The sequence below is a fragment of the Diadema antillarum genome, unplaced genomic scaffold (assembly GCF_040938485.1).
Source record: "Diadema antillarum isolate AM-2024a unplaced genomic scaffold, OU_Dant_1.0 seq00000085_RagTag, whole genome shotgun sequence".
NCBI classification, from domain to species: Eukaryota; Metazoa; Echinodermata; class Echinoidea; order Diadematoida; family Diadematidae; genus Diadema; species Diadema antillarum.
Window position 1 is genome coordinate 1879546 of NW_027271177.1, and position 27140 is coordinate 1906685.

At 38.4% G+C, this 27140-nt stretch overlaps 1 protein-coding gene across 2 annotated transcripts; it reads right to left on the reverse strand.

Annotated features, from left to right (window-relative positions):
- Nucleotides 1-2919: 2919 nt before the first annotated feature.
- LOC139726497 (uncharacterized) lies at nt 2920-26237 on the reverse strand. 2 transcript variants are annotated; one of them, XM_071637452.1, is made up of 5 exons: nt 26104-26237; nt 23004-23318; nt 22114-22245; nt 4845-4919; nt 2920-4278 (listed from the first exon to the last, which is right to left on the reverse strand). In XM_071637452.1, exons 1-5 carry the CDS (start codon nt 26144-26146, stop codon nt 3986-3988), a joined length of 858 nt encoding a protein of 285 aa, XP_071493553.1. In that variant the 5' UTR covers nt 26147-26237; the 3' UTR covers nt 2920-3985. The 2 variants fall into 2 exon arrangements, with proteins under 2 accessions (XP_071493553.1, XP_071493552.1); XM_071637451.1 differs by having other exon boundaries at nt 2920-4281.
- Between the last annotated feature and the right edge of the window lie 903 nt (nt 26238-27140).

Sequence of the window (27140 nt, forward strand, 5' to 3'; positions counted from 1 at the left end):
AGAGAGCCACGTATCCCCCTTGACCTCATCGGCACACCTCCGGAAGATGACGACAAACCCATCTCCAACTACGTCGACGAGCTTCGCCTTACTCTCCAAGAGGCTTATCGAAATGCCCACGAAAATTCCGAAAGTGCTCGCGCCAAGCAGAAAGGCACGTATGACAGGAAAGCCAAGGATGCTCCCTTTGAACATGGAGATAAGGTACTCGTAGCACATAAGGCACTGATAGGTCGTCAAAAGCTGGCTGACAAATGGGGTGAGTCTCCTTACACTGTGATACGCAGGCTGCCAGACCAGGATGTCTACACTGTCAGAGAGGACAGTACAGGCAGAGAGCGGACTCTTCACAGGAATATGCTGACTGCGTGCACATTTTTGCCGGGTAGCAATGAAAGTGAAGACGATGCTGATGAAGACAGTACAGATGTATCGAGTGAAGAGGATGGCAGTATTGCTCGTGTGGACCCAAGTTCGAGTCATCCTCCAGGGAAGAAGCGCAGTGAAGTCGATGCAAATCGTCAGCGGCGCTCATCGAGAACACGACGATCTCCCCAAAGATATGGAGGCCCAACCTCTTCCCTCTTCGTGCAACAAATACGACCTCGACTAAATTCCATTTAAATGTTGTTTTTTATTTACATTGTTGGGGACAACAATGGTTTTAAACGGTGGCGAATGTGAGGGTCACAGTAATATCAGCACTCACCCCCCCCCCCTTTACCTGTGATGATTACACTCGCTTGTTATATTATGTACATGTAGTATATGTATGTTTATATATTTGATTCTCTATCCACACATATTTATATGCAATATATATCACAGTCCTCTAGTTGGATGGTAGAGGTACATACACGGCGGTGTAAGGTCAGAAGGTGATTTACATAATCATGGGGAACACCCCCCCCCCCCATAAGTGGAATCTCCCTGTGAGGGGTAAAGCGTGTCCTAAAGTTATTCACAAGGGGCACCTCCTTTGATCATTCTTGAGAAGGCGTCCAAGCAGGCAACGTCACTTTAATCAACCTGCTCCTGTGGCTGTAGCATAGTCCAGTCCCTCATCCTTTGTACAAAGAAGACACCAAGACTTCTGTCAAGTGGATGGACCCCAGCGCACTGCACATGCTGTAATGTCAGAGCTTCTGTGGGAAAGGGACACGGACAGTGTTGCGTTGAGTTCCGTTGTTTAAGTTTGCTTTTAACTTTCGTTATTCGTTGCTTGTTGCGTTGCATTTTGTTATTTTTAAATGTTGCTCTGTTATCAGCCACTTTTAACCGTTTGCTTTAGATCCGTTGGGTTACTTTTAAGAGCTGTTGTTGCATTGCCTCTTGTTGCTTTTAGTGTTGTTTTGTTATTAGTTTTTTTTTTTTTAATTTGCTATAAGTTGCTTTTCGTTGTTTTAAACTCGTTTGTTTTGTGTTCAGTCTAATGTTACAATTTTGGAGTTATTTGAGTTTTGGCTTAGTTTGAAATACTGCAACAAAGTGAAGTAATAAAGACACCTTTTTTTTGTAACAGAAACAGAAAAAATATCTTTGAGCATTCCTTCTTCTCCCAGTCTTTATTAAATAGAACCAGGTGATTGATTTTGTCTAATTGAGCCCGAGTTATTGTAGGTCAACACTGACTGGACGTGTCCAGCCGGTCACATATATAATATAATATAGATTGATATACTGTATATATGTATATATACATGCTACATAGTACCTATATATTATATTATTGTATGTAAGGGAACGTATCATGGTAAAAATGAAGCCAGGTAAAGAGCAATACCCAATAAATTAGGAAACTGGAAAATCCTTTATTCCCCTCATGAGATTCTGCATTTCAAATTTGTTTGAGATGAACTACAAGAAATGATAGTCACTGTAATACATTTACTCAAATGCTCACAAGCTCAGAATTTAGTTACATCGTACGTTAAAGAGAGATCACGCCCCCAGAATTAAGAAAAAAAACTGCACTAAAACAGTTTTATTTTTTGTTCTTGTTCTTAAATATAAATGGACATATGAATTAAGATTTCTTTTTAAAAAAAATGAGGAACGCTCAGAAACTTAATATATAGTACTGAGATGAATTAGGCCAAGATTTATTGCTATAATATCAGCTGTTGATTTTCATGAGAAATATATTTTGAACTCATACATTATTTCACTGAATTCTAATGGTGCATAATGATCTTTTCTCCAATACTTTTTACGAAGCCGCACAAACACGTTATTTGACGAGTAGCTTAAGGCCATTAAATCACGTACCGAATGACAATAGCAGTGTTCAAGTCCGTGATCAATAATGATTAACCAAACACATAAACGGAGAACACACACGCACACACACACACACACGCACACACACACACACACACACACACACACACACACACAAATAACACCTTTTCAGAGCAGATACCGACTTTCACGGATTCGTTCTTTGAACACGATGTCAATAGGGCGCTTTCAGAATCTCCCTGCGTAAATCATATTTCAATAATTATTATCACTTATAGCCTATGACAATTTTATAACAAGGGTACATTTTACCCTTAGTTATCTACAGTATTCGCACTGTATGATACACAATGTTTTCCAACTTCCTGTCTATAGTACCACCTTCTCGCAAACACATAAACGGATATGAGACATATCTGAGCTATCATCTACAAATTTAAAAGAAAACATACAAGCAAAAAATAGAATAGCAGCAATCTATAGGAACAAAGCAGAAAGGCAGAATGATGGAAATTGATAAAGAGAAAGGATACATGGACTGCATAAGCATGTACTTAAGTACTGAAAAGTTGGATATCGCAGTACTGTTTTCTCTGAACATAGTTAAAGGGGTATACTATAGAGATATGCCGATAGATAATATAGCGTGAAAGAGAAGTGAAAGGGGGGGGGGGGGGGTCTCATGGGAGAAAAGAGAGGACTGCGTATACATAGTGGTTGAAAATGCCTGATAAACTCCATTAACGTTTAACAACACACTTTTCTTACACTAACTGAAAAAAAGATGCACTAATCTATAGCTCGTGGAAATTGTAGAACGTATATGCCTTAAAAGCACCAACAACCTTACAATGGAGTCAACTCAATATTCTAACTACTTTGACAATCATACGTACATAACTCTTCATGAATTGTCCGTTATTTCCTTCAGATTATCTTTGACACTAACGTTTGCTATATAGCAAAAGACTTTAATGTCTGTTCGAAAAAAAAAATCACCTGAAAAATTAATAAGTGGTACATTTCTTCCTGCGATACACAAATATAGTTAAAATAGACTGGAACATAAATCGGTGAAATGCTGAATTTATCAACAAAGTCGATTTTTCTGCTTTTTCTCTTTGCGTCACTTCTTTTTTCTATGTCTTTTTCACGTTCGCGATGGTGTGCTATACGAATGGACGTGTACAACCTCTTTCGCCAAAAACAAAAACAAAAACAAAAAGTGTATTCTTCTGCACACGCAACCCCCTACACAGCGCTTGAGAACGAAAAAAAAAGCAAAACGAATACTCTTATAATCATTTCAGAGTACGTTACGAAGACACAGTATACCCTGCGCAAAAAAAAACAACAAAAAAACCCTTTATAAGCTTTAGACAACTTCCATTTGATAGGCAAGCTGCAAATACGGAACATTTACTAGGACAATACATATAAGTATGTATAAACGTAATGTTCGGGTAAATATGTAATTTGACAAATGCACACACATAAAAACACACACGCATACACACACATAATAAATATCACAATAGGTGTGTATGACTGTGTGTGTATTATGTCACATATAATTGACCTTATTTGCCAGGTAAAGGTACTTTGTCAATCAGTTGCGAGGTGGAATCGTGTCAAGGAATGAATAGACATAATCAGAAATAGTGGTACAAACTGGAGAAAATCTTTAGGGGAAAAACTCCCTGAGGGTCACCGAGGTCAGTGAGTGGTTAGAGGCCGAGAACTCTCATGAGAAATCGCGGTACTGGATGTAGGTGATTCCAAGAATGGCTACAATTATTGTCGTGATCAGTGTGATGATGCGATCCCTCGTAGAAACCGGCGCCGATTCATCGTGTGCGTGTCCTCCGTGCGTGTGCCCACCACTGCTGGCTGCCCCTTTGGGTGTCTGCCCCTCGCTGCTGGTTGTCCCTGCGGGTGTCTGCCCCTCGCTGCTGGTTGTCCCTTTGGATGTGAGCTCCTCACTCCCACCTGCCCCTTTCTGTGTCTGCCCCTCACTCCTGGCTGCCTTCCCTGGCTCTGCTGAAAGATAATATGAGATATCAAAGAGGGTTGTCTAGCAATCATACCTTAATGCATGGTAATCTGAGAATTCATTTCACAATTTTCTTCCCTTTTTTTGTCATAGTTTATCCGACAAATTTGTTCATACAACATGCTCCTTTCTACTACTTACTCTTGGATTAACGAAATGACAAAGGATTTACCCTTTCTGTGCCGATGAATATGATGTGCACAAATTTCACACACAAGCCTATGGAAAGTAAATGAATGTAGCATGCAAAGGGTTAAAGAATAGCTGGAGAGAGACACAGACAGACAGACAGACAGACAGACAGACAGTCAACGAGACAGACAGGTAGGTAAAGGGAGAAATACAATTGCACAAATTCAGAATGGATATACTCATAGATGGATTAATAGCGAGAGATATACAGTTTGATGGTTAGATTGATAGAAAAATAATTATGCAGTTTGATGGGTAGATAGCCAGAGAGATAATTATAAATACATGTATCATATGATTGGTGGATAGATAGATAAAACTATATCACGTTGCAGAAATTCTTATGATAACAACTTACCCGTTTTGGGCCTGTTTTCTCCTTGTGTCTTATCTGCAACAGCAACAGGTTGTTCCGTCTCTGGCTTGGGCAAATCTAGGTATAAACATGACATAAAAAGGCCACGTCAACACATAAATTATCATTATAAATAATCTGCATTACCTATAACACAACCACTTTTCAAATGAAATTTAGCTCGGCTCCAACTTCAAGTTGATAGAGCTAGCAAACATGTCGACCCGGCAGCGATGTATTTTTAAAGCGGATTGCAATCAAAATATATGTGGAATGTTAAAGTTTAAACTGCTACTCAAAATGAGTTTAAATTATAATAACGATATCTATATATTTTTTTTCCTTATCCTCCTTCGAGGGACTTTATTTCATTTCAAATATCTAAAAAGGTTCACAGAATCTATACAGAGAACAAAATATACGAACATAGAACAATAAATTGTCAAAATCATAATCATCACATGAATTTCGATTCCTCTGGAAATTACATACTTCAAATATATCCGAAATACTTCATAAGTGTGACATTACCTCAACATATTAATTTCCGCATCCACAGTTAATCAAATATCATTTATGTGATTCAACTTCTGCTCTAATTCATGAAGTTGCCTTTTCGTGAAATCAAGTAAGTTTTTTTTTACTAAAAATTTTAAATTCATATTGAGCTCTGTTCTAAAGTTAATCAATAATGCGTATACATTCGTTGCTTTTGCGGTATAATTGCTAAGTATATACAAACGAAAAATCGTGTATTGGGCAAAAACTAATATCAAATTTAACAACATCAAAGATTTATCTCTTACATCTATTCCTGTTAATATCATTCCAGGGGCGTCACCAGCTTTTTTTCAAGGGGGGTGCGTTTTGACACTAAATGTTTACGAGATTTTTTTGACAGACATTTGGAATATAGGAAGCTCTCAATCCCCAGACTTTTACTGTTTTTTTAGGGAAACCAAGCGGGGAAAGGGCACCGGCGTAGCTAGGATTTCATCTTGGGGGGGGGGGGGGGGGGGGGTTAGTATGCGAAGGAGCGAGCAAGGGTGGGGGGAGGGTGTGGAAGTGCCGGAGGGGTTGTATACCCCTATAAATGGATTATGGAATGACGGTGTGAAACGACAAATTACTGGCAGCGATATCAGGAGAATGGCATAACGACTACATGCGAGCGAGGGGAGCGAGCGAGCTTGAAAATTTTGACATTTTACAGTCCAAAAACTGCCGTTTGTAGCCATATTCTTTTGCTTTGTAAATTAAGGGGGGCGCACCGGGCGCAACTGCTGGCAATTACTGGCAGCAACATCAGGTGAACTGCATAGTAATTAAATGCGAGCGAGCAAAGAGAGCGAGTTCGGAAATTTTGACATTTTACAGTCCCAAAACTGCCATTTGGAGCCATATTTTTTCGCTTTGGAAATAAAGGAGGCGTGGGGGCGCAACGGGCGCAACTGCCGGTAATTACTGGTAGCAACATCAGGAGAATTGCATAACAATTAAATGCGATCGAGCGAGCGAGCGAGCTTGAAAATTTTGACATTTTACAGTCCAAAAACTGCCGTTTGTAGCCATATCTATTTGATTTGGAAATTAAGGGGGGCGCACCGGGCGCAACTGCTGGCAATTACTGGCAGCAACATCAGGTGAATGGCATAGCAATTAAATGCGAGCGAGCGAAGAGAGCGAGCTTGAATATTTTTGACATTATTTTTACAGTCCAAAAACTGCCATTTGGAGCCATATTTCTTCGCTTTGGAAATAAAGGAGGGGTGGGGCGTAACGGGGCGCAACTGTCGGTAATTACTGGCAGCAACATCAGGAGAATTGCATAACAATTAAGAGCGAGCGAGCTTGAAAATTTTGACATTTTACAGTCCAAAAACTGCCATTTGTAGCCACACTTTTTTTTTTTTTTTTTTTGCTTTGGAAATTAAGGGGGGGGGGGCGCACCGGGCGCAACTGCTGGCAATTTTACTGGCAGCAACATCAGGTGAATGGCATAACAATTAAATGCGAGCGAGCGAAGAGAGCGAGCTTGAAAATTTTGACATTTTACAGTCCAAAAACTGCCATTTGGAGCCATATTTTTTCGGGGGGGGGGGGGGTGGCGCACCGGGCGCAACTGCCGGCAATTACTGGCAGCAACATCAGGAGAATTGCGTAACAATTAAGATAATGCGAGCGAGCGAGCGAGCGAGCTTGAAAATGTTGACATTTTACAGTAAAAAACAAACAAACTGCCGTTTGTAGCTATATTTCTTCGCTTTAGAATTTAAGGGGGCGCATCGGGCGCAATTGCTGGCAAATACTGGCAGCAATATCAAGAGAGCATAATGATTACATTCGAGCGAGCGGAATGAGCGAGCTTGAAAATTTTGCATTTTACAGTCCAAAAACTGCCGTTTGTAGCTATATTTTTTCGCAGCAACATTAGAAAAATGGCATAAAGATTAAATGCGAGCGAGCGAAGAGAGCGAGCTTGAACATTTTACATTTTACAGTCCAAAAACTGCCGTTCTTAGCCATTTTCGCTTTGGAAATTAAGGGGGGGCGCACTGGGCGCAACTGCCGGCAATTACTGGCAGCAACATCAGAAGAATGACATAAAGATTAAATGCGAGCGAACGGAGCGAGCGAGCTTGAAAATTTTGACATTTTACAGTCCCCAAACTGCCGTTTGTAGCTACAGGTGTATATTTTTTCGCTTTGGAAATTAAGGGGGGGGGGGGGGGGCGCACCAGGCGCAACTGCCGGCAATTACTGGCAGCAACATCAGAAGAATGGCATAAAGATTAAATGCGAGTGAGTGAAGAGAGCGAGCTTGAAAATTTTACATTTTACAGTCCAAAAACTGCCGTTCTTATCCATATTTTTTCGCTTTGGAAATTAAAGGGGGGGGGGGGCGCACCGGGCGCAACTGCAGGCAATTACTGGCAGCAACATCAGTAGAATGGCATAAAGATTAAATGCGAGCGAACAGAGCGAGCGAGCTTGAAAATTTTGACATTTTACAGTCCCCAAACTGCCGTTTGTAGCTACAAGTATATTTTTTCGCTTTGGGTACACTGCGCACATCCTGCTTATATGCAGAATGCCAACCAGGAATCACAATCTTTTGTCGGGTCCGGGCTTTTTGAACAATGTTTCACACTATATACCTATTTAATTATGGTTAAAAGAAATCATAGAAAGATATCTTATTTCTGGATCACCCTTTCATTCAAAAGCAGTTTACTAACACTTGAACTACTATTTCGGGAAATCCTTCTTTTTTTTAACCAGCGGATTGGGAGGGGGCGCACCCCCCCCCCCCCTCTCCGTAGTTACGCCATTGCTTTTGGGTGAAATAATTGGACAGATTTCTTGAATTCTAACAAAAAAGCAAGAAAATCTTTTCATCGCGGGAATTATGATTATGTGGGGTGGGGCAAATGGTGCGCTTGCCTTCCAATATTTTCATGGGGGCAACATTTTTGTTTTCTTTCAAAAGCAAGAAAATCTTCTCATTTCGGGAATTATTAATTACGGGGGGGGGGGGCAATTAATATGCTTGCCCCTCCATTTTTTTTTTTTTTTTTTTTTTTAATGAGGCTAAGGCTCGCTCTTGGGCTGGCAATATGGATTGGTCAGAAGTAACGTACATAGACCCTACATACTTGTAAGTAGCACACGTACATGCAAACGTGAATAAGTGCTCCGTATCGTACGGATGTACAGTACGGTCGATAAATAGTAAACACTGTAGAATACCAATAGATATGTATAAAATCAGTGCTGCCAGAACCAGGGGTGCGAATTGTTTTTGCCAACGAGTTGTGCGTGTGTGTGTGTGTGTGTGTGTGTGTGTGTGTGTGTCCCTGGTGCAAAATATATTAAAAAAAGTAGAAAAGAATAATTATTTAGCGTCCGACGTTGAGGTCGCTCGCAGACTGATTTTTTTTTTTTTTTTTTTTTTTTAAGGATCTGAAGGGGGGTGCGTTCGCACCCAACGCACCCCCCCTGGTGACGCCCATGCATTCGTTCATTTACAGTGATATCAATATGAAAATAAGCGCATATAAAATTTGATATTTTTTCCCAATATAACTTCGTATCTGGGCAATGTAACAAGACATGCCAAATCGATTCAACTTCGTTGCATTTCTTACAAATCATATCAGACATAATTCTCCATTTCACTAATTTTTTTTTAAATGGTAAAATTCTATGTAATAACTTAAAACTATATTTCTTTATTTTATTATTAAATAATTTTCCAAACTTGAAATCAAATAACACCTTCCAATCAAATTCTGGAGGTATATATAATGTCTTTGTCCAAAAGTATATTACACTTAGCTCGGATTTCTTTTCATCCAGCAGTAACGAATAAAACTGTTTTGTCTTTAAAACTATCAACTCAATTATATCTCCAGTATTTATTTGAAACAATTCTTTATTACACAAAACATCTCTGGTACATTGCCTTTTACACAAATAATCAAACCACACCTGTGGCAGTGCCTTTTTAATTCTTTCATATTGAAACAATATTAATAAAGAAGTCAAGTTCATTGTCTCATATATTTGTTCATGATTTTTCCATGAGTCATTTTCTATCAATTGTTTAACATAAATGATACCTTTTTCAATCCAGTATCTGTTAAATAAAACTTCATTCATATACTTGATGTTCGTATTATTCCAAATGATTTCATTTGATATATCAGTCACCTGCAATATATTTGTATAATGTGTTTTTGCCCATGTAGAAAGAAGATCAGAATAAAATACCGGTAATTTATATCTTTTACACAATAAAATCATATCTGTTGCTGAACAATTATAATGTAAACATAGATAAACCCCTCCGATTCTATTTAACCAAAATTTACATATATATTTCCAGGATTTATCACTAGTATCTAATAATTTCGGCAACCAAGAAAGCCTAAGTGAATTCATTTTTGCATCTAAATCAATCATTCCTAACCCACCTTGTAAAACACCATTCATTACAACCGCTCTTTTAACTTTATCTCTTTTAGAATTCCACAGAAATGAAAATAATATCTTATTCAACTGTTTTACATATTTCTGAGGAATTCTATAACAAGTTGAAAGATAAATCAACTGAGATACAAGTAAAGATTTAATAATAACTACTTTCCCATAATACGTTAAATTTCTCATTCTCCACATTGTTATTATTCGCTGAATTTTTTCAATTTTTACTAACCAATTCAAACAATTAAATTCATTTTCTGTCTGACACAAGACAACACCAAGATATGTAACCGGCTCTTCTGTCCATTCTAAATTTTCTTAACAATTTACTTCATTAATATCAATATTCAATGGTAATATTTTTGTTTTTTGAAAATTTAACTTTAACCCCGCATATTCACCAAAAACTAATACCTCTTTCATTGCAATATTACCCAACTCTACCGAGTCAACAATTAATGTAGCATCATCAGCTAACTGTGAAATACGTATATCATAAACATCATAAGACGAATCATCATAAACTGGTATACTAATACCGTGTATATTCATATTAGAACGTATACGTGTTGCCATTACCTCAACTATTAAAACAAATAATAACGCTGATAGGGGACAACCCCGTCTTATACCCCTTTTGATTTTGAATGTACATTTGTAACCCATCCATTATTAATAACCTTTGCCATTACATCCGTATATAAAACCTCTATCCATTTAATAAATGATTCCTTAAAATTAAACCTTCTTAAAACTTGCAAAAGAAACTTATGACTCACACAATCAAACGCTTTTTGAAAATCCAAAAAAAATAAGTATACCTTCCTTTTTAAATGCATGACAATAATCAATAATATCTTGAATCAATCTCAAATTGTCTACAGCTGAACGCCCTTTTATATAACCGGTCTGATCACAAAAAACTATTTTGTGAATCACTCTTTGTAATCGCTGAGACATAACTCGAACAATTATCTTATAATCTCTATTTAATAATGATATCGGTCTCCAATTATCTAAAATTCGTTTATCTCCTTTTTTGTTAAGTGTGAGGACTCCTTGCTTTTGACTTTCAGATAACTCCCCTTTAACATAAGCTTCGTTTAAACTCTCAACCAATAAATCTTTTATATCCATCCAGAAACATTTATAAAATTCAATACCTAACCCATCACACCCAGGTGCCTTGTTATTTGACATAGACATAACGGCTTGATAACATTCCTTTTCTGTAATCATTCCTTCACAACTATTTGCATCCAATTCATCTAACTCACTTAACCTTGTTCTTTTCAAATAAATATCTAATTCATTATCATCAACAATATTTGTATCAGAATATAATTTTTCATAATACTTCACCATACTTTTCAAAATTTCACTTTGACAAAATATTTTTTTACCATCTTCAATAACACAATCAATTTCTTTTTTAACTCCATTCATTTTTTCTCGCTTTAAAAAATATTTGGTTGACTTCTCGCCAAACTCCATCCACTTTTCTCTTGATCTTACATATGCACCTCTACATTTGTGCGTATATATCTCATCTAATTCTTTCTGAACATTTTTCATTTCTTGAATATCTTCACTTTTTCCATTGTTATCTACCATTTCACTTAAATCTGAAAATTTCTGTTGCAACTGTTTAATTCTCTCATTCAACAAATTTTGTTTACATTTTGAATATTTAATTGTCAATTCTCTAACTTTAATTTTAATTATTTCCCATCTCAATTGTGAATTTTCATTATAATACTCCATATTAACTTTCTTAATCACATTCTTAATATAATATTTAAACTCTTCATTTAGTAACAAAACATTATTCATTTTCCAATAACATTTACCCCGAGGGGTGCTTGAGACCCTCAACTTGAGCGATACTGCGTTGTGATCGCATTTGAGTGCTGGACGAATATCCGTACTAAGCACAAAATCACATATAGAAGAAGACACCAGCCAATAATCAAGGCGAGAATAAATACCTAAAGAAACTTGACGCCAGGTAAATTGTTTTTTATGGGGATACATCTTTCTCCAGACATCTATTAATTTGTTTACTTGAATAAATTTTTGAAAGGGTTGTAAAAGCTTGCGTTTTTGAGAAACGCCCCTAGTATCTATTTGAGGGTTTTGCGGTGTATTCCAATCTCCTCCACAAATAATCAAATCATTAACTTTCTTAATCTTATTGAACCATACCAATACATTTCTATAAAACATTTGTTTATCTCGTGGTTTTGTAGGAGCGTATATATTTATGAGTAAATAGAAACATTTTTGATAACCTAGCCGGAGAGCAATAAATCTTCCATCACCTTTATAATAAGTATTTATCACTTCTACAGGTAAGTTCTTTCGTAATAAAATTGAAACACCTCTGGCATGATTTGAACCATTACAAAAAAATATACGACCACTCCAGTCTTTAACCACTTGTTCTTCTATGTCTTTAGTCCAATATGTCTCTTGAAGACATGCAATATCAGTTTTCTGTGCATGAATCCATGTAAATATTTTCTTTCTCTTCATCTGATCACGCATTCCCCTTACGTTAAGGGAAACAAAATGAAATAAATTTACCTTTTCATTCCATTTTTTGCTTTTTCCTTTTCCATAAGTTGCAGTTGTTTCGTTTAGCGTTGTCTATTATTATGTTTCGCCATTGTGTTGTGTTCGAGTTTATGAACTATAATTACTTAAATACTTTCACATTCATCTTTTTTTACTTGTGTTGTTTCCTTTGTTTTTCCTTTTTGCAGCAGTCTTTCCATGTTTGCTTTTGACTGGCGTGGGTGTTTCAGGCGATAACGGAGACCTCTCTTCATCGCTAGAGCTCGAGTAAGAAGAAGAAAAATCCCCTTCCTCCTCGTCGTTGGTTGTGCTCTGTTTGCGGCGAAGATCATATCCCTGCTGGGCCGATGCATTGGTGGGATTTTTGCTTCGCAAGAAATCGGAGATTTCCACTTGGCGGGGTTGTTTCACGCGTGTGCTGGTTTCCCCTTGGGATGTACCTGCGTTGTTGCTTCGCGTGCGTGGAGCATTGTTCACTGATGATGCGTCATCTTCGGTCAACCGTGCAGAAGCTGTGTTACGTAATTCTTCATGGTGGGGAGTGCTCGCCGAGTCGTTCGTGAACTTGTCGGCTGGAAGCCCATTGTCTGCGTCTCGTTCCTGAGCAGCGTTGGTTGCCGGGCAACTGTGGCTGTAGTGCCCTGGTTGTTTACATGAGCGGCATTTGACAGGATTTTGGCACGTTGAAGCATGATGCCCCGAGTCGAGACATTTGGAACACACGGCTGTACTTTCATGCTTCTCTGGCTGACCAGCATGGAAAACTCTCGTACGAAAAGTATTGCCTATGGTCAAGAATCTAGGGAGGGGTTTGCTGGGGGGGGGGGGGGGGGGTCAATGTACACAATCCGATCACCGTTCAGGCAGGTTGTCAAGCGACCACCGACATAGTCTAGCTTCTGGACTCTTTTTACTCGTAGCAGTGATCGTGTACACGTCAAGCCGTATGAGGGCGTGACACCCGAGGATTGCGATACGCCGAGAACTGCGATACCCGAGAAAAAAGAGTCCAGTAAAATACTTTCGCCGGATCGAGCAGGGTCAAGAGTTCACGCTAGAGTGGTCATGAATATTCATGACTCGCAGTCAATCAGACAGTTTTACTAGTTAATGAGAATACCAGCTGATCGCACTCCCACTGGTAGTGTGTGGTAGTGCTGCCCACCTCCACTATACCAGGGAGGTGCTATAGCACCTCCCTGACTATACACTACAGCAATGTCCACCAAATAGAGGTTTTTGTTGTGAAGTTGAGCCCACTTCGACCGCCTGCTCATACTGCATTATGTAGGCCTATGCTTTCTTTATGCATGATGAGAGACAAGCTGCCAATTCCATGATTTCATGAAGTCATCATATAAAAGTTGTCACATAAAATCAAGGAAATTCCAAATACTCTCATAATTATGAAGCTATATTATGTATACAAGAGAAGTAAAGTCTGTGTGTCTTATGAGAGAGAAGTTTTTTTCATGAAACGTAGCCTCCATCCAAATAGGGGAGCTGTATATCTCCACAATTTTATAATACGATGAAAAAAAAATGTTTCATTGGACATTATAGGCTTATTGAAGATTACAGACTTTATTTTAGATTGATTCCTCCGAGAATAACAGAGTGACCTCCGTAAAAGGGTCAATCCCACTATATCCGCTAAACTAATGTGATCTTCATATACATGACTTTTGATCAATATTCAATTCAATTCATGCTTTATTTCATTTTTCGAAAAGAACATAAACATTTCACTTTCTTTGGTAACAGAGAATAAGGTTGCATAGTCAAAACAAAGTAAATTGAGAAAAATATAATCGAGGAACCTTGGGATAAGAAATACGTTGTAATGAAAATTGACTGAAGTGATAAAGACGATATAATACGTAAGACATCGAAAAATGGAGGGACCCACTAAAAAGACTATGCTTGTAGAATGTGGGCCCCTCAAGTAAAGAATGTCAATAGAAATTGAACTGATGCAAAAAGGGGAAGAAAGACTGGGAATAAAGTAAAAAAGAAAAAAGTCTGGAAGCCCACTAGGAAGATAGAGTATCAAACAGACATACATACTCAGGTGAGTAAACATAAAACGAAACTGGGACGACGAAACTAATAAAGGGGGACTCATAGACAAGATAGAACTGAAAGAATTATATAAGAATTAATAAGGGGTAGGGTATTAAAAAACATATTGTCGATCAGAGTAGCAGAGTGATCAGTGACACGCGTAGGTTTCGAAATAAGCGGAAGAAAAGAAGAGGACAAAAATGTTTGAAGAAACTCGTGTGCGGCAGTATCATTTTCCAACTTGAGTAAGTCAATATTGAAGTCGCCGAGGAAGAAACAATCCTTATTTTTAAAAACTGGGGATTTTATCAAATCTGAAAGGTAAGTTAAAAAAATCTTTGATATTGGAGTTTGGAGGTCTGTACATAATGCCGACCACAATATTCCTAATCCCTGGGATGTAAATTTCTAAAAATAATGATTCAACAATATTATCCATTCTGGAAAAAATTCAAATAGATTTAAGGGATCCCGTGCCACAGAAGTTATATTTTTGGTAAAGCAACTCTACCAAAGATAATTATTTAAAACCAGACCCCCCCCAAAAAAAAAATAAATAAATAAATGGTAATGATAATAAATAATAGTAATAACATCATTATCATTACAAAATATCCAACGTAGGAACCAGACTCAAATAGTCGATCGTGCCAAAATATATTTCTGTCTCTACAATCAGGCTTAAAGGACAAGTTCACCTTCATAGACATGTGGGTTGAGGGAATGCAGCAATATTAGTAGAACACATCAGTGAGAGTTTGAGCAAAATCGGACAATCCGTTAAAAAGTTATGAATTTTTGAAGTTTTTGCTCAGTTACGGCTGGATGAAAAGACTACTATAGCTTGTGATGTCACATGAGTACAACGATGTAAAGAAAGAATAAAGAAAATTCAACATATTTCTATTTTTCTCGCATAACAAAAGAACACTCGACTTCTCTCTTTCAGAGGCAGGGGGAATAATATTACCCTTAACATACGTCAGTAGCAAGTCGAAGAACTGTGCACTTTATTCAAAAAGTAAAGTTTTGTGAAATTCTCTTTTTATTTTCCTTATATAGTTGTACGCATGTGACATCATACACTGTAGAAGTCTTCTCTTCCAGCAGTGGCTGCGCAGATACTTAAAATATTCGTAACTTTTGAACGGATTGTCCAATTTTCCTCAAACTTTCACTGGTGTGTTCTACTAATATTGCTGCATTATCTTAATCCTTATGTATTTATGAAGGTGGACTTGTCCTTTAAGCCTGATTGTAGATAGGAATTAAAAAAAATTGTCATGGTCAACAAAGGCACGTGAAATTCATTGGATTGCGCCTGCGGGTATATAGGATAACGAAGAGGTTCGTGTTTTTGTTATTTTTTTTATATACTCAGTAGATCGAGTCAAATACAGACGGATTTCACTGACGAATTCCATAAGGTATTTCAAGATTCAACGAAACATACGTGATACCCTGCTATGAGATTTCTCCTCAAGGATTATGACAGCCTTATAGCTCAACTACAAGCAACTCCTCCCATATCTCACTATAGAACACATTAAAGTAACTTTATTATCTCATTTCCATGGAAAAAGTGCAGGTGGGAAACGTATACGTTACGAAAACTCACTCCCTGACCAACATAACTCGCAGGATTCATCCAATTATAAACTTATACAAACGCTCTGAGGGGATTTATTCATAGTAAGAACTTTCATAGTCAAACTATTTCATCTAAACGTAAAAGCAACATTGTTCCATGCGTCCTATTACCAAAACACTTGTGGCTTGTCTTTAAAACAGATTATGCTGAAAGTGCTATATTCGTGAGGAATATGGTGCTGGTTAAAATGGTGCGTTCTTCCAAACTGATAGGCTCTTTAATCAGAAAGCTATGCCTGTTATTCCGAAGGTTCATTTATTCGCAATAAACTATTGCTCACTATTTTTTTTTTTCTGATAATGAAATAATTTTCATTAGCCGAAACTTAAAAGATTTAAGGGTTTGTATATAGTTATGTACTTGTAAATAGCACACTTAACCATCACAACAATACCCGCTGTTATGTTCACATGGCATGTGCTGATACGTGGCGATAACAATATGCCAATTCTTTTAATTTTATTAATTGAATGGATTTTGAAGTAGGCCTACCGGTAACAGGAGTGTTACACGCATCTATTTTCCCTGAAAAGGTGTTAGTGCTAACCTATATAGCAGTAAAGCAAAACAGAGCAAAAGGAAACAAACTTGTAATGCTACACATTAAGCCGCGTTGATCGAAGGATGATAATACAGCATGACATTGTAATGATGAGAAGCAGAATGCTTCTCATCATTACAGCGACTCAAATTGTCTTATGACTTTGAAAGCGAACACTTCTTTTTAATGGGTGCTCATCAATGTGAATGCAGGAGGCCTACAGGTCATTCTCATTTATACACACACACCCCCCCCCCCCAAAAAAAAAAAAATGGGGGCAAAATTGAATAAGATACGACTAGCAAATTACCTCCCGCAAAACCATACTGTTGAAAAGACATGCATTTTACTTCTCTTTTTTTAATGGGAGTGGACTTTCTCTTGTCTGTATGGTTGAAGATCACCTATTGGAAAGCAATACCCGGAAGTAAATGGTTTAGCAAATATTTACACATCACAGATGATTTTTTTTTTTAATTTATTTATTGTCTTCTTTATAAAAGCAGGGTAGTCCCATTCAAGCCGCAAGGCCTGCTTTCCAAGGGAGCCCTGCTGGAACAAATCACATTTATGATACAATAAAATATATACATAATAATAATATACAAACACACACAATAATACATTTCATAAAAGTGGAGAGCCTCTGTAGATAGATAGAGCGAGAGAGGGGGGGGGGGAGGGGGGAGAGAAAGAGAGGGTGAGAAAGAAAGGTGACAGGAAGAATACATGTGTACAACTTTCAAAGAAACGAGAAATTAACTACTGCTGGTAATCACCTGGATGTTGCGGACATTGCGTTTAAAAAGGGGCAGTGAGGCGGAGGATTTAAAGGACAAGTCCACCTTCATATACATAAGGCTTGAGAGAATGCAGCAATATTAGTAGAACACATCAGTGAAAGTTTGAGGAAAATTGGACAATCCGTTCAAAAGTTACGAATATTTTAAGTATCTGTGCAGTCACTGCTGGAAGAGAAGACTACTACAGTGTATGATGTCACATGCGTACAACTATAAAGAAAATGAAAAGAGAATTTCACAAAACCTTACTTTTTGAGTAAAGTGCACATTTCTTCGACTTGCTACTGACATACGTTAAGGGTAATATTATTCCCCCTGCCTTCTGAAAGAGAGAAGTCGAGTGTTCTTTTGTTATGCGAGAAAAATGGAAATTTGTTGAATTTTCTTTATTCTTTCTTTATATCGTTGTACTCATGTGACATCACAAGCTATAGTAGTCTTTTCATTCTGCCGTGACTGAGCAGGAACTTCAAAAATTCATAACTTTTTAACGGATTGTCCGATTTTGCTCAAACTCTCTCTGATGTGTTCTACTAATATTGCTGCATTCACTAAACCCACATGTCTATGAAGGTGAACTTGTCCTTTAACAAACACGGGTAGAGAGTTATATAGCTTCGTTGCTGTGTATGAAAAAGACTGCTTTTTATACTCGGACTTGGGTTTAGCTAGATATAGTTGGTGCATGGAGACTGATCTCGTATAGAGTATGGATTAATTCGCTGAGGTGAAACTCGTCTTAGATATTCGGGAGCAAGGCCTTTCAAAATCTTGTACATAAATACATTATAATTATATTCCAGTCTATGTTTAACGGATTGTAATTTCAAAGAATCTAACATAATTTGAACAGGGGTATAATAGGGTGCATCTAACACTAAGATGATATAACTTTCGAGCCCAGCTATTAGTAAAATTGCATTTATATGCATTGAACATCAGCTGCGTGGATAGTATAAAAATTGATGATGCGCAGTGTGGGACACGATCGACATATTGCAATTTTGTCGTAACGGTAACGTTCATACTAGTATTATGTTTCATTGGAAATACCAGATATTTCTCCTTTAATCATGCTGTTAATGAACATCTTTAAAAATCGTCCAACAATGAAGGATTAAAAATCTAGGGCAGCTAGATAAACTTTATAGGAGACCATACCATGTTGTTATCATGTCGTGTTGTTCTGAGGGGTGAACCCCGTAGACTGTGGTATCATAAAGTTTAAATGAATAATTAATAAATCTATTTTGCACTATACGATATAAGCAAGTGTCTGATTTATATCTATGCCCTTCAGCATGGTGTTGTGGAGTTTGTCTGTTATATCAAGGAGGCTCTCTTGCCTTCTTGATGATTATAGCTAGTTTACCTCCTGATGGTTACATGGCATCATCTTTATAATGCAATGTGAATATCAGAATTGTATAATAATCGATCCGCTGGGATTGTTAAATGCTGAATAATTCTGGAGTCAGAAATTTCTCATTTCTGGTTACAGTTTGTTTTTCTGAAGGTTCATTTTCAGGGTTTATTATTACGATGGTTCAGTAATCCAAAACTAAATAAGGTTCGTTTAAAATACTAAAGGATTGGTCTTCCGAATGTTCGTTTGTATAGCTCCTAAAAGACATATAAAGAAAAAAAGTTTGCAATCCCGAAGGTTCGTTAATATAAAACGATATTGGTTAGTAATTCCGAATGTTTGGTTATAAGTATGCAATTTTTCCATATGTTGGATTTACGAACCTTGTTTCATATGTTTGTTTGTTTGATGTTTGTTTGTTTGTTTGTTTGTTTGTTTGTTTGTTTTTTGGGGTGGGGGTGGGGGCTATCAAACCTTCAAAATAATAAAGTTTCTCTGAAAACAATGCCTATTCAATTTTGGATACATAGCGTGTATAAGGTTTGCCACGTAATTTCTCCATCAAACATGTGATATCTTTATCTTCCTTTGGTAAATTAGGTCTGAAGAAAATACCAGCTTATTTTTTTAAAATCAAAACTGATAAAATACTATTCCTAAGCTTGTGAAGCTCAACGCGGGAAACCTTTTATGCTCGCGTAATCAAAGCGTGTTTTTGTATTCTAACCTGTTATATTTTATAACACATAAAGCTTTGATGGCTACATATTTTATCGATGAAATCACTTATCACTAGTGATTTCAGCGTCAGATCCCACACTCAGAAAGATTTGTGGATGTTTTTATTTGAAATTGCGTGGTATTTAGGTCCTATGCTGACAGTTTTACTATTGTGGTTGTGTTGTGAATTATTGTTCTCCAGATATAGAAATCCGATTGTAAACCTACTTAACGTTTATACTTGGCTAAAAAAAAAAGGGGGGGGGGATTCCAGAAGTTCAAGGCTTCATCTTATAGGATTGGCACACAAGTACAACATACAGTCGACTGCAGTCGTAGTATACCCAGTCAATTTGCATATAATATCAATTTGATATTTAGAATCAGTGCCTTCTTCAAAGTGTTTATGGATTCACTCGGACACAGAGCAGCCGACTGAAATACCTCTCTCTTACCAAATCCTGTTGCACTGCCACAAACAAGATCGCAAAATCAAGAACATTTCTAATTATGATACGAATAGTCATGGCTACTATTGGGCCCTATACTTTTGTACAAAGTTGAAAAAAAAATAGAGAGAAATCACTAGAGAGATAAACGATCGTAGATCGCCATTCGTTTTTAGCTCCATGGCCAAACTAAACACTTTATACTGGGTAAGGTACATAATTATGCAATGCATGCATGCAGTACTCCATCCGCCCATGGTGGGACCAGGGGGGTGGAAGAGAGACCAAGGACAGATCTGCAGGGTGTTGGGAGAAAGGTACTGAACTGTGTAATGCCTATAACGGTCGATGACTAGTCTAATCCAAATTCAGCAGTAAATTCAGCATTATGTGTTCGTATTAGGCCTACTATGAATAAAAAGGTACTGTGTCTTTTCTTCAGAAGAATTGAACACTCTGAAACCAATTTGTGACCTATATGAATCTACATGTCATTAATATAGATCACATACGAAGTCAGATAGACGCAAATTTCATTTACATTGGTTTGATAAACAGACTACTACCATACTCGGTGGGCGGGACCTGTCAGAGCGAATGATATATCGCGTTCAGTCAAAATCCGATCGGAAAGTCGTAAAACTGAAACTTTCTTCCCGGACCCTTTTTCGTTGGGCGCGCAGTCTCTCGAATATCGCAATCAGAAAGTTTGCGCCCTCTCTTGGCACCAAGGAAAAGGGGACGGAGCCCAGACTACCACCGACACGGAGCTGTTGACGTGTTATCTCTCCTCGAATCGTACACTTCAAGCTTTCGAGCTTGGACTTGGATGAGTTCATCCCCCACCGAAAGTGGTAGATCTTTGATGAGCACTCGTGTCATATGCTCATCTTTTGCTTTAGTGTAGGGATTCACATCATGAACGGCCACATTCACTCCATTGATACACAACCCATGCACAATGAGTTTCACTCGGTCTTCGTGTTCAGTTAGATATAGGCGCCACAGTGCACCAATTCTCTGAATACCAGCAATGTGCTCAGTTTTTATGGTTTTCATGAGAGAAATGTACAGATGCTCACCTGTCAGTGAGGTGTTAGAAGGCGGTATGTCTTTCGCTGACACGAAGACAGGCTTCGGGCTGTTACGTTCATACGTTGCGTTGGGTGCGGCCATTTTTGCGTATGTACACTCCATGCAGAAATGTCCAAATTGAAATCCAGAAATATCACTGAAATCACTTCCTTCCAAGACAATTTTATGGAATGTCTGCTACTACTATGCTGTTATAACGAAGTCTCTTCTCAAAGAAACCGAAAAAACGAAGATCTTTCAATCGAAAATTAGTTGAAAACTTGCAGTCAGTAAGGAAGCCAAACGTCCGTCGTAACGCGACCTATGACCCCTTTTCAAAGATCAACGATATCTATTAAGTATCACGTACGTCACATTGAACGATGTACCCAGCTCATGCTTTCAATTGACCTGTAGGCCTATATATACATTGTTCCACACCTATCTCCCGTCTCTACTCAATAAACTTTATATCATCCATCGCTCGCAGAGGGAAGATGAGAGAGTTGGAACATAACAGAGATGGTTTTAATGGGGAGGGGTGATGTGGATACTGAAATATCGATCATGGTTTTGTTTGATATTACGTAATCGATAGAAGTTGTGAGGCATCAGGCATTCTGATGTGCGTGTTGTTGCGACTGACATACTTGAGGCATTAAAGCAAACATAACTTCTTTATTCCAAAGAATGTTATCATGATCATCATTGACCAGTATACATCTGCAATGCGCCATTTCATCATCTTTCGTTAATTTCGCTCTGTTTATTCTCTTCAGTGTGCTATTCCAACGTGTCGCCGAGGAACTTGGCATCAGCGTGTCTCACTGTTTGAGCACTCAACTGGTGTTAAGAATATAATCCTCTCTTAATGTGGTGTCACAATAGTCGATGAGGCGTTGAAAGGCGGCAATCATAATTATATAACACTTGTAGGTTTTCTATCACAGGATATCAAAGGGTGTGTTTGGGGGTTTTGTTTTTGTGTATTTTGTTTTGTTTGCCAAAGTTCTGATTGCGAAGTACCAAGGGAGCACTTACCTGGCAAGTTTGGTTGCTGCAATCTGTGTAGTCTGTCCTGCAGAGCTTGGTCCTCAGGATGCACAGCGACGGCTGCCTGGATACCGTCCGTACAGTCTGTTGGATTATCCGTCGATGGCTCGGGAAACAATTCTGAGTAAGAGGTGAATCAATTAAACTAGCTTGTGTCTGTAACTTTGTTATAGATTATATTCATCATGTTATGTATAGAGTATTTGGACGAAAATTGAGCTAAGAGGGTCCTGAGATTATTATACCAACACAATCTTCATCAGATTCAAAATGATAAACATTGGCTTGGGACACAGGGCGATGGAAAAAAAGAGTGGTAAAGTAGGGAGCCAATCAGGTACGGAGGGGGAGGGGATTAAAGCGTTGGAGTGACGAAACAAAAGGGAAAGTAGGGTCAGTGATGAGTAAATGAAGAGGACTTAATTACGTTTGATAACTACATCGGTTCAGATGTTCCTGTCGTTGCCAATCGGTGACATTTTTTTTTTCATCATTAGAATTTGAAATAATTGATGATAATCAAATCGCAGCTGTCTTCGTCATGTTATTTTTGGTTCAACATTACGCATACACTTTATCCACCACATTTTTCTTGTCCGTAACGTATTTTCTTTATTGAATAGTCGCTATTGGTGTAAACCCTCCGATAAAGATAACCTGACCTGTCTTCATATCGAGGGATACCCACTATGCGCTCAAAAATCAAACAAAGTAAATACACTATACACTTACAAAATTAGCAAAGAGAAAGAGAACAAAGCGTTCATCAATGCAATGTATAATTAGATGATCGTGATTGAATGTGAAAATCATGGGTACTTTATGAGTAAAAAAAAATGTCACCGCAATTTGGCTTCCTCTACGACTTATAGGCTTACCATTGCCTAACACCTTTGCAGCCTTGGTGTAACCGTTTTTTAAAAGAATTTCATGGAGCTTCAATGCAAACTTTTCGCTGCTTCCATTGGCGTCCACCCACTTGTGCAGGAGGTCGAGTGAAGCAGCGCCTGGATTCTGAACCGCGCTGTGGCGGACGATCACGACCTGGATAGCGGTGTTTTCGAAACCAAGGACGGCGCCAAAGTCATGAAGTCCGGCCTGGTGAGTGCTGGCTACGCCAATTTGTTCGGACATTCGAAGAAGTACCAGGGAAGTCAGCACCTCTCTTTTCGGCATCTTTGTAGATTCGTATCCTATTAGACATCACATCAAGTACAGAAAGATTCTTTCAGTGAAAAGAGAAATCGAGGGTTTAAGGATCCGGATGAAGACAAGACTACGCAGTGAGCCAATTATAGTTACAATATGACTAAGGCAAGTTATATAGTTACAATATGACTCAACTGCATGTGACAACACATAGTGTAATGATAAGATAATGTCATAATCAACCTTTTCTGGCTGAAGGCTCAACGAAAAATGCTTTCAATGAAGAGTATGCTTAAATATATTTTTATAGAATGCTAATTGCGATTTTGTCTTTTGTAAGCAAACAAGAAAAAAACTAAATTGTATCTCTCGTTTTTGTGACAAACAAGAGCCACATACTATCTTTAAATTGTGCGTGATATATATATATATATATATATATATATATATATGAAATATTCTACATACATATATATATCTTAAAAATAGAAATCAGAATTGACCGATTAATCATCAGTTGGAGTCAATGGACTTATTAACTCTTGCTTCCCTGACATTATTGTACGAAGCTATTCGCGGTGGAACATGTAGACAAGTATAGGATTAAGTCACCAGGATGTGTGTGATTGCTGTCAGGAAATCTCACACAAAACTAATTTGTCAAGAATGATATGACATTAAGTAGCCTTAATGCGCCAGTATATCATGCTCTAGACATCATTAGTATATCATGCGCCATGGCTGAGAGTAGTTCTTTGCGTTGCAGTGTGAGTTCGAAGTCCACTTAGGCTTATACGTGAACCGAGTCCAAAGTCTTCATACCTAAACTGTGGTACTAGAAAATAACAGTCGATAACACTGGGCAACAATTTTTAACTTTTTGAATGTTGTCTTGATTTCTACAACTGATTCAGGGTATTTTTGTAGTGCTGAATCAGGAAATGGCATCCGTTTCTCTCCATCAGGTCAAGTTTTTGCGTTAACCCTTTGAATACTCAATTCTGTAATTCACATAGACTGTGTACAGGGACCACTCGGTTCAAGTGCATGGCCAACAGGTTAAATTGATTTGAAAAAAAAATAGATCTTGTGACAAAATCGATTACATTTGTGTGGTATTATCAGCTGATTTTTGTCACATATCACCCTAAATATATTTTTAAGAGAAAAAAATGTTTTTCCAACAACATATATTGATTACCTGATCTTAGAAACATCAAATACTGTAAACTGAATGGTAGGCATTGATAAAGGTAAGTATACGCGTAAATTGCATGTTGCTTCACCATTGTTCAAACTTCAGGGCTTGAACTTCCGTTTCTTCGAACTCCTGGAATGCTCAGCATCAGGGAGGTCTCTCTTCAGAGTCTAACATTAGTCAGCCATCATGACTGCGTCCCAGCGACCCTGATACCTGGTCTCCATCTCTTTCATGTCCTGATGGAATCTCTCTCCCTGCTCGTTACTCATTGAACCCAGGTTCTCAGGAAACCGGTCCATATGTGAAAGTAGGTAGTGCATCTTGATGCTCATGTTGCAACCAAGGTTTCTGAAAGCAGTCAGCATGTTGTTGACAAGTTCTGCGTAGTTTCTGGCTTTAATGTTGCCAAGAAAGTTCTTCACTACCAGAACAAATGCTTTCCAAGGTTCCAGTTCCACTTCATTCATTGAGTTTTCGAACTCTGGATCTCTGATGAGCTGACGGATCTGAGGACCATCAAAGATGCCAGCTTTATTTTTCTCCATGGACAATCCTGGAAAAGCCTGGCACAAGTAAGTGAAGCAGTTACCATTCTTGTCCAGAGCCTTGGTGAACTGCTTGATTAAGCCGAGCTTGATGTGCAGCGGTGGGAAGAGTATTCTGTCTCGGTCCACCAGAGGGTTGTTGATGACATTCCTTTCTTTGCAAGGCACCAATTCCTCTCGTACAGGCCAGTCCTTCTTCGTGTAATGCTGAGCACGGTCCCTACTATCCCACATGAACAGAAAACATGGGTACTTGGTGAAGCCACTCTGTCGTCCCAACAAAAAGTTCACCATCTTCAGGTCAACACAAATAAACCACTTATGCTAATCATAACCAATTTTCTCCAGCACATACTTCACCGCTTCATACTTCTCCTTCAGTGTAGTTGAGTGAGCGATGGAAGATTTCAAGGTTTTTATGACACTACAAACTGATCCCTTTTCGACATAATCACCCAGAACTATCGGACCCGAATACTTTTTATCATTAAAATAAACAGTTCCAGTCAAAACAATTAATCAAAATGGCATTTTACCCCCACCGACTTCTTCTAAAATGCTCCACACATGCGTTAATGTGAACAAAAACGTAAAAAACGACATGTGGCCGTAGCTCAAAAACTTGACCTGATTGAGCAAAACCAATGTGATTTTTGTATTCAGCGCATCAGGTTTACCCTAAATCAGCTGAAAAAACGCAGACAACAAATTTGTTGTTGACCAGTGTAATAATGAGCTTTTCACCAGTTCGTGCTCACGGTTATTGGCGTGTGATTTTTACAGGCTTCGCTCTAATGTGTATCCGAGTCCAGAGTTTCGTAAGACATGTGGGGCCAGACTGCTATATGTGCTTCAAGTTCTTTAAGCCACTTTATTCGCTTCTCCATTTTCCCGGGTTTCAATCATTTTAATAGCGCCGACGTATAATTATTATTCAATAAGTCATTCAGCGTGTTTAAAACTCCGCGGACACAGGATCAGTGGAACGGAGGCAAACATACTCTCTGACTATACTCTTGTATAACGTCACGAAATAACCTACCATCCATCAAACGACAAACACACTCATTTCTTCAAACTTACCTCGAAGGTGGCAGACATAAGGACCCAAACGGAGTATACGCATATACCTTGGGACAGGATAGTTTCAATATACGACGCCGTTCACAGCAAAGCCACAACAATGACAACACCCACGTCGTTTCCCTACACAATCGGCTCAGTGAGTGGGCTCCGTGGCACCACGGGGAATTCAATTCGTCACTCTCAGAGAAAATGCAGCCAGGCGGAACAACAATAAGCTGGCGACACGTAGCTCGTTTTGAGAGGCTCGCTATGATTCAAAATTACATGGCGTATAAATGGCATAGTGTGTCTGGTAATTAATCACTTTTAATCACTTTAGCCAAGTAAGCAGGAAGATGCATGGAAAGACGAAGAGGTATGTATTGTGGATTGACCAGGGACAGAGCACATAAATAAAAGTGCATTATCTCCATGTGTTTTCACAAATTATTATCATTAGGTTTTTGTAGCATCGGAATAGGCCAAGAGGACTATTCCCACTCAGTGTGTCTGTGGGGGCATCGTATAAGTCTAACCTCAAAGAAAATGGAGAGGGCAGACCTCCGCCAAGCAGCTAATTTCTACCCATTTTGCGATTTCTACCCAGCATCATCGTCCTGTGCTTGGTACCTGCAGGGAGGTGAGAGGAAAAGCCACCTGGTACCTGCATTATAAGATTCCCACTGTCTGTTATGTCCATACAGATATGGCAATATGCAAATTAGTGGGTTTTCCCCGCTACGTGTTTCTGGCTTTGGAGTTTCCCCCATTGTTTGCTCGACCAGACGCCGACTGGGCTGTTGAAAGTTACCCCACTGATGTCTGCTGTGTACAATGCAAAAGGCAAATTAGTGGGATTTACACACAGTCATGTTTCCCTCCACAGAGATGCTCCCGTTGTCTGCTGTGTAGTGCATGTTTGTACAGTACAGCAATATGCAAAATGAATTCCCACTGCGCAATAAAAATCTATTAACGGTCATCACCATGGTCATAGTGTACAAAAGAGAGATGGCGATGCTAGGTAATAAGGCAATTTAATGTGGAGTTATATA